This window comes from Elephas maximus, chromosome 25 (genome assembly GCF_024166365.1).
Source record: "Elephas maximus indicus isolate mEleMax1 chromosome 25, mEleMax1 primary haplotype, whole genome shotgun sequence".
Taxonomy (NCBI): Eukaryota; Metazoa; Chordata; class Mammalia; order Proboscidea; family Elephantidae; genus Elephas; species Elephas maximus.
In genome coordinates this window covers 56,019,224-56,034,109 of record NC_064843.1, presented here as the reverse complement: position 1 = coordinate 56,034,109, position 14,886 = coordinate 56,019,224, and the positions used below count along the sequence as shown (strand labels likewise).

At 38.7% G+C, this 14,886-nt stretch overlaps 1 protein-coding gene across 3 annotated transcripts in view; it reads right to left on the bottom strand.

The window, feature by feature from the left end:
• The window catches only part of MACROD2 (mono-ADP ribosylhydrolase 2), a 2,492,337-nt gene that overhangs the window by 82,719 nt on the left and 2,394,732 nt on the right, over positions 1-14,886 (bottom strand). Inside the window, exon 17 of one of the 3 annotated variants that reach the window (XM_049869824.1) lies at positions 9,524-9,582. The exons of the other annotated variants lie outside the window; for them this stretch is intronic. Within the exon in view, the coding sequence (XP_049725781.1) occupies positions 9,566-9,582 (17 nt within the window). The 3' untranslated portion in view covers positions 9,524-9,565. Of the gene's footprint in view, positions 1-9,523; positions 9,583-14,886 lie in introns of those variants that run through there. 3 annotated transcript variants of the gene reach the window in all.

Sequence of the window (14,886 nt, the reverse complement as noted above, 5' to 3'; positions counted from 1 at the left end):
TTCAGAGGTTAATTTATAGCAGTATGTGCACACATCAAAAAAGGAGAAAGGGACAAAATCAAAATATTAGCCCTAAAACTTGAACAAATACAAAGAGACCAGCAAAAGAGGCCCACAATCACCAGAAGAAAGAGAATAATAAAGATCAGAGCAGAAATAAATGAAACAGAGAATAGAAAAACAATAAAAGTATCAACGAAACCAAAATTTGGTTTGAAAGAATCAACAAATCAACAAACCATTGGCCAAATTGACAAAAGAATAAAAGGAGAAGAAGAAAATAACCCAAATAAGAAATGAAATGGGGGACATTACAACAGATCCAACTGAAATAAAAAGGAACATAACAGAGTAGTGTGAAAAACTGTACTCCAATGAATTTGAAAACCTAGAAGAAATGGACAAATTCCTAGAAATATACTACCTACGTAAACTAACACAAACTGAGGTAGAAAATCTGAACAGATGCATAACAAGAGAAGCGATTGAAGAAGTAATAAAAAATCTCCATCTCCCCATCAAAAAAAAAAAAAAAACTCCTGGCCCAGGTGACTTCACGGAGAATTCTACCAAATATGCAGAGAAGATCTTGCACCAGTACTACACAAACTATTTCAGAACACAGAAAAAGAAGGGATGCTTTTGAATTCATGCTATGAAGCCAGCATAACCATGATACCATGATACCAAAACCAGGCAAAGACACCACAAAAAAAAAAAAAAAAATTACAGAACAATATCTCTCATGAATATAGATGAAAAATTCTCAACAAAATTCTAGCCAATAGAATTCAGCACCATATAAAAGAATAATATACCCTGACCAAGTGGGATTCATACCGGGTATGCAATGAATGATTCAATATGAGAAGATCAATGGACATAATCCACCATATAAATGAAAGGAAAGAAAAGAATCACATGATCATCTCAATTGATGCAAAAAAGGCATTCAATAAGTCCAATACCCATTCCTGATAGAAACTCTCAATAAGATAAGGATAGGAGGGAAATTCCTCAACATAGTAAAGGGTATCTATACAAAATCAGGAGCCCTGGTGACACAGTGGTTAAGAGTTCAGTTGTCAACCAAAGTTTGGCAGTTTGAATACATCAGCTACTCCTTGGAAACCCTGTGGGGCAGTTCTACTCTATCTTATAGGGTTTCTATGAGTCAGAATCAATGCTAGGGCAACAGGTTTTGGTATCCAAAACCAACAACCAACATTATTCTCAGTGGAGAGAGGCTGAAAATGTTCCCCTAGAGAATAGGAACAAGACAAGGTTGCCCTTTATCATCATTCCTATTTAACATTTTGCTGGAAGTCTTAGCTAGAGAAATAAGGCAAGAAAAAGAAATAAAGGGGATCCAAATTGGCAAGGAAGAAGTAAAACTATCCCTATTCATGGATGATAAGATACTATATATAGAAAAGTCTAAAGATTTCACAAGAAAACTACTGGAACGAATAGACACAACAGAGTGGCAGGATACAACATAAACATACAAAAATCAGTTGGATTCCTATACACCAGTAAAGAGAACTATGAAATCAGGAAAACAATATCATTTATAATAGCCCCTAAAAAACCAAAGTACTTAGAAATAAATCTAACCAGGGACTTAAAAGACCTATACAAATAGAAATACAAAACACTGCTGCAAGTAGCGAAACGACCCACATAAATGCAAAAACATACCAAATACACTGCCATCCCAATCCAAATACCAATAGTATTCTTTAACAAGATGGAAAACCTAATCATTAACTTTATATGGAAAGGAAAGAGACCCTGGATAAGTAAAGCATTATTGAAGGAGAAGAACAAAGTAGGAGGCCTTGCACTACCTGACCTCAGAACCTACTAAACAGGTACCGTAGTCAAAACAGTATGGTACTGGTACGCATTGACCAATGCAACAGAATCAAGAAGCCAGATGTAAATCCATCTACCTATGGCCACCTGATCTTTGACAAAGTCCCAAAGTCCATTAAATGGGGGAAAAGACAGTCTTTTTAACAAAAGGTGTTGTCAGAACTGGATGTCCATCTGTAAAAAAATGAAACAGGACCCATACTTCACACCATACATAAAAACTAATTCAAAATGGACCAAAGATTTAAATATAAAAAACTATAAAGATCATGGAAGAAAAAGTAGGGTCAATCGGCATAAACAGGGTACAAACCATAATTAACAATACACAAACACCAGAAGATAAATTAAATAAATGGGCTCTTCTCATAAATAAACACTTAAGCTTATCAAAAGATATCACCAAAAGAGTAAAAACAAAACCTACAGATGGGGAAAATATTTTTCGCTGTGAGAAATCTAGCAAAGTTCTAATTTTTAAAATCTATAGGAAAATCCAATACCTCTACAATAAAAAGACAAATAATCCAATTAAAAATTGGGCAAAGGATATGAACAGACGCTTCACCAAAGAAGAGATTCAGGCTGCTAAGAGACACTTGAGGAAATGCTTGTGATCACTAGCCATTGGAGAAATGTAAACCAAAACCACAATGAGATGCCACCTCGCTCCAACATTACTGGCACAGGTCAAAAAAACAGAAAATAACAAATGTTGCAGAGGTTGCCAGGAGACTGGAACTCTTATGTGCTGCTGATGGAATGCAAAATGGTACAACCATTTTGGAAAATGATATGTTGTTAGGTGCCATTGAGTTGGTTCTGACTCATAACAACCCTATGTACAACAGAACGAAACACTACCAAGTATTGTGCCATCCTCGTGATCGGTGGTATGCCTGAGCCCATTGTTGCAGCCACTATATCAATCCATCTTTTGAGGGTCTTCCTCTTTTTCACTGACTGTCTACTTTACCAAGTATGGTGTCCTTCTCCAGGGACAGATCCCTCCTAATAACGTGTCCAAAATATGTGAGAAGTCTCCCCACCCTTGCTTCTAAGGAGCATTCTGGCAATACTTCTTCCAAGCTGGATTTGTTTGTTCTTTTGGCAGTCCAAGGTGTATTCAATATTCTTCACCAACACTGTAATTCAAAGGTGTCAAGTCTTCTTTGCTCTTCCTTATTCATTGCCCAGCTATCAAAATGGCACTTCCTTAAAAACCTACAGATACAAATACTGTATGATCCAGCAATCCCACTCCTAAAAATATATTCTAGAGAAATAAGAGCTGTCACACAAATAGACATATGTACACCCATGTTCATTGCAGCATTATTCACAATAGCAAAAATATGGAAACAACCTAATGCCCATCAACAAATGAATGGATAAGCAAACTATGGTACATACACACAGTGGATGGGTCTGTGAAACATCTCACAACATGGATGAATCTGGAAGGCATTATGCTGAGTGAAATAAGTCAATCACAAAAGGACAAATACTGTATGAGACCACTATGACAAAAACACATGAAAATATTTCGACACAGAAAGAAACAATCTTTGATGATTACAAGTGAGGGGAGTGACGGGGAGGAAAAAATACTAACTAGCTAGCAGATAAGTGGTAATTTTGGTGGAAGGTAAGACAGTACACAATACTGAGGAAGTCAGCACAACTTGATCAGGTCAAAGTAATAGAAGCTTCATAGACACACCCAAATGTCCTAAGGGACCGAGCTACTGCACTGAGGGCTGGGGACCATGGTCTCGAGGGACATGGTCTCAACTGGCATAACAGAGTCTATAAAGAAAACGTTCTACATCCAACTGTGTTGAGTAGCCTCTGGAGTGTTAAAACCCTGTGAGCGGCCATCTAAGATACTGGTCCCATTCCAGCTGGAGGAAAGGAGCATGAAGAAAATCAAAGACACAAGGGAAAGATTATTCCAAAGGACTAATGGACCACAACTACCACGGCGTCCACTAGACTGAGCCCAGAACAACTAGACGGTGTCTAGTTACCACCACTGACTGCTCTGTCAGGGATCACAATAGAGGGTCCCAAACAGTGGAAGAAAAATGTAGAGCAAAATTTAAATCCACACAGAACGTACACAAAAAGACCTGGCTTGCTGGTCTGACACAGACTGGAGAAACCTCTGAGAGTACGGCCCCCAGGCACCCTTTTAACTCAGGACTGAAGTCATTCCTGGGGTTTGCCAATTAGCCAAAGATTAGACAGGTCTGTAGGGTTGAAAATAATATACATGAAGAACATGCTTCCAGATTTAATCATACACATGAAACTAATGGGCACACCAGCCCAAAAGCAAAAAGGACAGGAAAACTGGCCGAATGGAAACAGGGAACCTAGGGCGGAGAAGCGGAGTGTTTTGATACATCGTGGGGTTGGCAACCAATGTCACGAAATAATCTGTGTATTGAATGTTTAATGAGAAACTAATTTGCTTTGTAAACTTTCACATAAACCCAAAAAACCAAACCCAGTGCTGTCGAGTTGATTCCGACTCATAGCAACCCTATAGGACAGAGTAGAACTGCACCATAGAGTTTCCAAGGAGCGTCTGGCAGATTCGAACTGCCGACCCTTTGGTTAGCAGCCATAGCACTTAACCACTATGCCACCAGGGTTTCCAAACTTTCACATAAAGCACAATAAAAAATTTAAAATTAATACATAAAAACTATTGTAACTCAAAGGAAAAGGCTGTATAAAGAACTGGAATCGGGGTTCAGAGTCTGGGTTTGGGTTTGAATTCTGATTCAGCTACTTACTAGCTGGGTGATTCTGGGCATGTTATTTAAACTTTCCGAGCTTCAGTTTTCTAATTTGTAAGAAGGAGAAAATAGTACTTACCTCTCAAACAGGCAATGTATATAAGGCACTTATTAGAGTGTTTGACCCATAATAAGAAAATTACAAAAAGCTATTACTTGAATAACAACGATAACAATAATGAAATGCACTGTATATATCAGGGCAGGGCAGACACAGGCAGTGTTGCATAGTGGTTATGAGCTCTCATTCTAGAGCCAGACCACCTGGTTTCCACCTGCCTTTGCCTCTTACTAGCTGCATGACGCTGCAGAGCAGGTGACTCTATCTCTGTTTCTCCCTGCGTAACCTTGCTTCTTGGCTTCGTTTTTCACATCCCTTAACCCAAACCAAACATACCAAATCCATTGCTGTTGAGTTGATTCTGACTCATAGTGACCCTATAGGACAGACTAGAATTGTCCCATAGGGTTTCCAAAGAGCATCTGGTGGATTTGAACTGCTGACCTTTTTGGTTAGCAGTCGTAGCGCACTCTAGTTCTTAACCATTCTGCCACTGGGGCTCCTTGCACCCCTTACTCCTTGATAAATTGTTTGCTCTCCAACCTCAGTCTGTGTATAAATCCCTTGTTCTCCTACCTCTGACTAGGTGTCTACTGCCTGCAGAGCCCAATTGGCACAGCTGTTTTTTTTGGCTGTGTAGGAGAGAATAGGACCGTGAGATAATAAAGGGCATAGGCAAGAGGAAGGCCCAGGAAGAAGGAATTGTTGCTTAATGTTTTGTGCACAGAAATTATTTTAACTTTTTCAAGGTAATAACTGCTTATTTTTATATCCCTGTGAAGGATGTCATTATATTTTTTAAGTGAACATCTCTAATTTGATCATTTTCGATTAAAAATTAGACCAGAATGAGTCACGGCAGTAGCACTGACAGGAATAAAGGACTGATTCATCAGATGATTAAGCTACAGAAAGATCTTTGTTGCCCTACCAGCACCAGTAAGCTTTATTTTCTCTGTTTTCTAAACAATGCAATTTAATTACACCTCAAATACTGCGTTTCCTTATTTTCCTATTTATTAATTATGTATATAAATTCATGTGGGAGGAAGATATACAGGCTTTCATCTGTGAAAATGATGAGGCTGACTGTGATCAGAGCTGGGCTTTGAACTGATTTTCTGGCAATGAGGGTGGGTTTGCTTTAAGCCAGTTCCACTTTTATGAGGGCCCCTGTATTCGGTGGCATGGGTCTTGGTGGTAGTTGAGACACAGTACTTAGTTATGGAAGAATGAGTATGCTGGGGTTAATAACAAATTCTGGTCAAAATATGGTATATCCTCATCTATAAGCACCTTTGAGTGTCTATTAGGCCAAATTGCATTCATTACTTACCAAATACTCACTGAGCCTCTACCACGTGCTAGACTCTTTGTAGGTAACAAGGACACAACTTTACGTAAGATGCAGTCTCCTACCTCCAGAAACTTATGTGATGTTGTCACCAATTAGGACATAAAATAATTCAAAGACGGAGTTAAGGAAAAGTGGGATCCTGGGTATCATACTTGAGGGTCAAAGACAATGTGCGAGGATGAACGCTGTACAAGAGTCAGACAGGCTGAACACTGAGAGGAGGCCACTGAATGTGAAGTTTTGAAAGCCATGTTTGGTTCGCACCATGTAGCATGACAGTACAACGTTAACAGAGCTGAGACCTGAAGTGTGAGCAAAACTCTATTATGGATTGAATTGTGTTTCCCCAAAATATGAGTGGTAGTTGTTAAGCACTCAGCTGCTAACCGAAAGATCAGGAGTTGGAACCCACCAGTCAATCCATGGAAAAAAGACCTGGCAATCTGCTCCTGTAAAGATTACAGCCTTGGAAACCCTGTGGGACAGTTCTACTCTGTCGTATAGGGTCACTTTGAGTTGGAATCAACTTGATAGCAATGAGTCTTATACCCGTGATTATAATCCCATTTGGGAATGGGTTTTCCTTGTTATGTTAATGAGGCAATATTAGTGTAGCCTGTATCTCGAGTTAATCTCTTTTGAGATATAAAAGTTGCAGATTAAGCAAGCAGAGATGGGGGAATATAGATACCATGTCACATGAAGATCACCAAGGAGGCAAAGAACAGAAGATGAAAAGAAACAAGGACTTTCCCCCAAAGCCAAGAGGGAGAGAAAGCCTTCCCCTAGAGCTGGTGCCCTGAATTCAGACTTCTTGCCTCCTAAACTGTGAGAAACTAAATTTTTGCTTGTTAAAGCCACCCATCTGTGATATTTCTGTTATAGAACCACTAAATAACCAAGACAGAATTTGTGGTAATGTAGGAACTATATTGCAAAAGGATGGAGGCAGTATGTTATACATGTAAGACATGTAGTTATGAAAGAAAAGATGGGGGCTTGAGGAGGGCAATAAGAGCAACTATCAGTTTTTCAAGACAGGGGAGACCATGTGTGTTTGAAGACCAAAGGGAAGGAAGTAGTGGAAAGGAAGCTATGTACAATGCTGGAACACTGGATATAATTGAGGAGACAGGTATTAGATTATTAAAAAAGAAAAGAAATTCAGATGCAATGGTAATATTAATTTTTGGAAAGAAAGAAACAGTTGATGTTGAGTTGATTCCAACTCATGGTGACCCATGTGTGGCAGAGAAGAACTGTGTTCCATAGAGTTTTCAATGGCCTTTCTTTCAAAGCATCTCTCAGTGAACTCGAACTTCCAACTTTTCAGTTAGCAGCTGAGCATGTTATGCATTTGCACCACTCAGGGACTCCGTTGCAAAGGAGAAAGGTAGCTATTATGCTGAGGCGGAAGAGAACAAAGAAGGAGGCATGTGGGATAAATGATATTTCTGGTGGAGAAAATAGAAGACTAGAGAATTTCTCCTATAATGACTTTGATTTTCTCAGCAAAGTGGGAGGTAGGATCACCTGCAAGGAGAAAGAATTCGAGAGACTTAAAAAAAGAATGGAGAAAGTTTAGAACAGCTATAAGGAGTGTGCTTGGGTAATCAAAAAGATGACTTATTCACAGGAACCATTAAACATAGCACATCAATAACATTATTTTTTAGTTTAGGTGGGAAAAAAAGGGCCATCTAAATTTATAGCACCAAACGCTTGGCATTGCTCTGAAACAAGCACCTGAATTGATGATATCACTGTTGTATTTCTTCTCCCGATGAAAGCTAACCCAGCATTTAATTTCCCCATATCTTAGCTCTACTTTGTACCCTTCCTCATATGGCCTTCCTTTACTATCTCATACTATTCACTTTTTAATATTTCATTTTCTGTGATCCATATTCCCAGTCCCTGAAAGAGAGCACCAGAGTAGAATGCACTTATGTCCTCTCTGTACCGTCACTTTAGTTTGGCAAATATCTATGGAGTACCACCGGGTGCCAGACAACATAGGAGACAATGAGTAAGAGACCATGAATTAAACATTGCCTCTGTCCCAGAGATTCTCCTGGACTCTGAGGGAGACAAAACATAAATATATCATTTCGACATTATGTGGTTAGTGCTATCATGGAGACACAACTCTTGTGATCTTTAGCAGCTAGGCTAGTGACATTCATTCATTTTCCAAATATTTTGTGAGCACTATGTGTCATGTAGTCTGAGTCTCTTGAAACATAGTAGGAGAGAAGAGAGTAAGGTTTTTGCTCTCTGGGTGTGTGCTTCAAGGAAAATAGAAGTGTATAGTATGATAGAGAGTCAGGAAATGGGAGAGTTCTCATCTAGGAGGTGAGCTTCAAACAGAGACCTGAGTGAGGGGGATTCAACCATGCAAAGATTCTGGAACAGAGGTTTCCAGGCAGAGGCCCAGCAAAATGGCCCAAAGGCTGAGATGCACTTGGCCTGTACAAGGAGCCAAAAGGAGGGTAATGGGGCTGGAGAGTAGTGAGGGGGAAGGAGAAGGGAGGGAGAAACTTTAGAGAGATCAGCAAGAGCAAAGAGTTTTAATTTTATTTGAGTGCAATGGCACAATAGCTAAGCCATACCATTTCAGTTCTCAGTATTCAACCAGGCCTACAAAGTCTGCATGAAGCCACAAAATATTCTTTACCCTGAAACCAAAAAATAATTGCCACTGAGTATGGTTCATTTTCACCACTTGTCTGTCATTTTGTCATACTGTGGTGGCTTGCATGTTGCTGTGATACTGGAAGCTATGCCACCAGAATTTCAAATACCAGGAGGGCCACCCATGGTGGGCAGGTTTCAGTGGAGCTTCCAGGCTAAGAGAGATTAAGAAGAAAGACTTGGCAATCTACTTCTGAAAAAACTGGCCAGTGAAATCCTTATGAATAGCAGAGGAACATTGTCTGATATAGTGCCAAAAGATGAGCTCCTCAGGTTGGAAGGCACTCAAAATATGACTTGGGAAGAGCTGGCTCCTCTAAATACAGTCGACCTTAATGACGTGGATGGAGTCAAGCCTTCAGGACCTTCAGCTGCTAACTGTGGCATGAATCAAAATGAGAATAGCTGCAAACATCCGTTAATAATTAGAATGTGGGCTATATGAGGCATGAATCTAGGAAAGTTGGAAGTCATCAAAAATGAAATGGAACACATAAATATCGATATCCTAGGCATTAGGAAGCTGAAAGTGACTGGTATTAGCCATTTTGATTCAGACAATCATATGGTCTATTCAGCCCAGAATGGCAATTAAAGAGGAATGGCATGGCGTTTATCCATAAAGAACATATCGAGAACTATCCTGAGGTACAACACTGGCAGTGATAGTATAATATCCATACTCCTACAAGGAAGACCAGTTAATGCCACTGTTATTCAAATTTACTCACCAATCACTGAAGCCAAAGATGAAGAAATTTAATATTTTTACCAACTTCTGCAACCTGAAATTGATAAAAAATGTAATCAAGATGCATTGATAATTACTGGTGATTGGAACGCGAAAGTTGGAAATGAAGAAGCGTTGGTAGTGCTCACTTGTATATGCCAAGAAATATGGAAGACAACTACCTAGCCAACCAACTGAAACAAAAAAAAAGGTGATCCAATGGAATGCAGAAATTCTCAAACAATATCATTAATATCAAACTCAAGTTAAATTTTGTTGAAGATAATTCAAAAATGTCTGCAGCAACACACCAATAGGCAACTGCCAGAAATTTAAGCCAGATTCAGAAAAGGATGTGGAACAAAGGATATCATTGCTGAAATCAGATGGATCTTGGCTGAACGTGAAGAATACCAGAAAGATGTTTACCTGTGTTTTATTGACTATGCAAAGGCATTTGACTTTGGGGATCATAACAAATTATAGATAACATTGTGAAGAATGGGAATTCTAGAACACTTGATTGTGCTGATGAGGAACCTGTACATAGACCAAGAGGCAGTTGTTCAAACAGAACAAGGGGATATTGCATGGTTTAAAGTCAGGGAAGGTGAATGTCAGGACTGTATCATTTCACCATACTTCTTCAATCTGTATACTCAATACATAATCCAAGAACCCAGATTATATGAAGAAGAAGGAGGCATCAGGATTGGAGAAAGATTCATTAACAACCTGTGATATGCAGATGACACAACCTTGTTTGCTGAAAGTGAAGAGGAATTGAAGCACTTACTGAAGAAGATCAAAGACCAATACCCATCAGCATGGATTATATCTCAACATAAAAAACAAAACAAAAAAATTCTCTCAACTGGACCAATAAACAACATTATGATAAATGGAGAAAATATTGAAATTGTCAAGGATTTTATTTTACTTGTATTCACATCAATGCCCATGGAAGCAGCAGTCAAGAAATCAATCAATGCATTGCATTGGGCAAATCTGCTGCAAAAGATCTCTTTAAATGTTAAAAAGTAGAATGTCACTTCGAGAACTAGGGTAGGCCTGACCCAAGCCATAGTATATTCAATCACCTCATATGCATGCAAATGCTGAACAATGAAAAAGAAAGACCAAAGAAGAGTTGATGCCTTTGAATTATGGTGTTGGTGAATATATCATAGACTACCGGAAGAGCGAACAAATCTGTCTTGGAAGAAGTACAGCCAGAATGCTCCTTAGAAAGGAGAATGGCAAAACTTTGTCTCACTTACTATGGACCTGTTGTTAGGTGGGACCGGTCCCTGCAGAAGGACATCATGGCTGGTAAATCAGAGAGGCTGTGAAAAAGAAGACCCTCAATGAGATGGGTTGACATAGTTGGCTGCTACAATGGCCTCAAATATAGCAATGATAGTGAGGATGGCTCAAGACCGGGCAGTGTTTCCCTTTGTTGTAAGTGGGGTTGCTGTGAGTTGGAAATGATTCGATGGCAGCTAATAACATCATCAACAATATGGTGCATTCATTCATTCAACAATCACATATTGTGCACCTGCTAAATCAGACACTCTTTCAGGACACAGCAACTACAAAACAGAAAAAGTGTTTGCAGTCATAGTGTTTATATTTGAGTGGAGGATGGTGATGGTGAGAACCATAGGGAAAAGAACAGGAAGTGCAAAGTTTCTGAGGCAAGAGTGTGCTTAGAATATTAAAAGGAAAATGAAGACAAGCGTGAATGAAAGGAAACTGACATCAAAGGAAAAGCCTAGAAGTGGGAGAAGATAGTGAGGGGGTAGGTTAAGATCATGTGGGCCATGACATAGACATTGAATTTTATTCTGTGTGAGACTGGGAATCATTGGAGGAGCCTGAGAAGAAGCAGGGCATTATATTCTTATTTTGGATCACCCCAGCTGTGGTGAGACAAAGGAGTTAAAGATGAAGGCAAGGAACCAAATAGAAGGTTACAGCAATAATCGGTAGTTTTGACTGGGGTGGAGTGGAGAAATGTGTGATGTGATCATATCTGGATATATTTTGAAAATAGACTGATAGGGTTTGGTAAAGAATTGAATCAGGATTTTGGAATAAAGAGGAGACAAAGATGACTTCAAAGTTTTGGATCTGGCCACCACAAACATTGAAACTGCTGCTTGCTGTATGCAAATTGGGAAACAGATATCAAAACCTCAGTTTAAAAATGTTAAATTGGAAATGCCAATGAGATAGCCAAGTGGAGAGGTTTATTAGGTAAATATAGAGTTGAGAGGAGATGTCAGAAATTAAGATAATATTTTAATTCAGAAGCTATGGTTGATTAATTTGTTGAGGTAGGGAGCCAAATTATTACTTCTTTGAATTAAATCAAGAAACCTGATGATACTTAATGTAATAAGAAAAGGAGAAAAGTGAAGGCAAGGAGGCAAATGATGGGGAAAGGACCTCTGAATAAAGACCCAGGCCTATTTTTAATCCTGATTGTCTACTAATTTTCTATGTGACAATGCAAAAATCTTCTTGCCTCAATTTCTTAATTTGTAGGACAAATACGTAGGATCAGATCCTCTAAGTTCCCCCCCACCTCTAAACTAAAGATGAAAAGTCAATAGCCTTAATATATAAAGAAATTTTATAAATCAATAAGAAAAAAATAAATATTCTACTAGAAATATGGCAAATGATATTAGCATACAATTCTCCAGAGGAAAAAAAAATTTTCAGTAAGTAACCAAAAAATATTTCTGGCACTTAGCTTCTGTAATATGATTTTAAAAATTTAAATTTCTATACAACAGGAATAATAGCAATTAAATATTTCAAAAAAAAACTTAAGAAAAAAATACCTATATAAATGAAAATTCTGAAGGCAATGGAGGACTCACAAAAGAGTGTGTTTTGGGTGGCATAAATTTAGCTTAATTCCTACAAAAGTACCCATTGGGAATTTTTGTAGAACAAGACAAACCTATTATGAAATTTACATGGAAATATAAGCATTTAACATATCCAGGAACATTCTATCAATGAACACCTTCAACATTGAGCTCCTTTCCCTTAAATTGGATAAACAGAGATGTAACATATTCATCAGGCCAGGGTGAGTTAGTTCAGTAATGAGAAATTGAATGGGGGCTTTCCACCAATTCCCCAGATCACCACTGTATTATTTTCTACAGAGAAGACAAAACAGAAAAACCCTGTGTGGGTACCATTGATATTAAACCACTCAGATTTTAATTCTAGGAACATCGCTGTAGTGTTTTCAGCTTGATGTGTACTTATCTTTCAACACACAGCATTTCAGTTGCATTTAAATAGGCTGCTTAGTTTTTTAATTATTAAATTACCAGTAAGTTACACTATGACAACATGGATGAGGGGCTTAAAAAAAAGAAAAAAAAGATCAGGTTTCTAAACAAAGAGACAAGTTCTTTCTTCTTAGTCTTTAAGGCCCAACAACAAACAGTCATAGGGTAAGAAAATATGACCTTTGCAGGATTGGAAAAAATACTGCTTCCACGCTACAAAACAACAAACTATGAAGAGTTAAGTGATGCCTAAACAAAAAAGTTGCTGTTGAATTTATTCTGGCTTATGGCAACCCCATATATGTCAGAGTAGAACTGTGCTTCATAAGATTTTCAAGGCTGTGATCTTTTAGAAGTAGTTTGCCAGGCCTTTCTTCTGAGGTGTCTCTGGGTAGATATGAATTGCCAACTTTTCAGTTAGTAGCCAAGCACTTAACCATTTGCACCACCTAAAGTGATGCCTAGTAGAATGTAATCATTATCATTGGGATACAGCTTTTCTTTTTTGCATCTTCTGCCTCTACCTCATCTCTCTATAGGTAGAGTATGTGAATATAGGGCTCAGTTTGGTGGATGGCAGAAAGTTCTAATCCCAAACTGATCAGAAGGGACACCAGTCAAGAAATACCCAATAGTGACCTGTGGTTACCTTGGGAAGTGAGGATGGGGCCCTCCCTCGTCCCAGTGGAAATTCCCCACCAAACAAATAGCATACATGAAAAGCCAAGCGTAATGAACACTACAGCAGATGTTTAGCATGGGCAGAATCAGGAAAGGGGCAGGGCCATGGGCCAGGGACAATTAATTTGCTGTGCTGTTGTTTTCCTTGGCTTCTGTTAAACCCAGATGGTGGTCAAGGGTTTCCCCCAGCACACTCTATATGAATACAGAAGACTTATTGCTTTGCAAATGGGGGAAATAGGAAAATCTGACCTAGTTATCTGTAAACCCTCACAAAGCTTCCCCTTGTGGGTTTATGACAACCTGTCTTCCAATTGAGGGAGTGTGGAATTAGGCTGTTAATGCTAACTTCTTTCTCAGAACAACAAAAACTGCCATTTATTGAGAATCAGTGGGGACTAGATAGTAATAGCAGTAAACATAAAATTTCCATTTTAAAGGTGAAGAAGTTAAGTAACTAGCCCAAGATCACACAGCAAAAAACAGATACATCTGGAATTTTAATTCAGCCTTTTTAAAGACAAGGCTGCTAAACAGGCAGACCCACATTTTAAAGCTAGTATTTAAAAGTCTGTATTTGCAGCTGGTAGAGAAAAATTTAGGAAAACCCAGAGACAAACATTTACACTTCCTATTTTGGGAGAAGCCTTTGATGTGCATTAAAGCTAGAAGAGAATTCAGAATTTGGGTCAGTTTTCTCACTTTGCACATCCTAAAGGACACTGGTGGCTCAGTGGTTAAATGTTCATTTGCTAACCAAAAGGTTATCAGTTCAAACCTGCCCAGTGTCTCCATGGGAGAAAGCCTTCACAATATGCTTCTGTAAGAATTACAGCCAAGAAAATCCTATGGGGCTATTCTACTCTGTGACATGGGATACCTATGAGTCAGAATTGACTCCAGGGGCACCAACAGCAACAACAAGGAAATTAAGGACACTGTTAAGGACACATAACTATCTGACAGTAGGTACAGCCAGGATGAAACATCAAACTCCTATATTCCAATTCAGTGCTCAATTTACCTATGATCTATCTCAACAAATATTTCCCATAACATTTAAAGATACCTGGAGCACAGACCAAAACCATCTGCTAAAACTTCCGACACTAATTGAATGCTATTTCTCATAGCTACTGTCAGAAGAGTGTGCAAGATGGTGAAATGGAAAATCACTCTGTGGATTCTCCATAAATGTTAGTTACTCTCTGTAACGCTTTCCTGGGAATGATAAACATTTAAAAAGAATGTAAATATAGGAGACTTCTGGCCAACATGGCACCATAAACAGAAGTACCACGCCATCCCTTCACGGGAAAGACCTGAAAAACTAAGTAAAACAGAGACAAACGTCAATC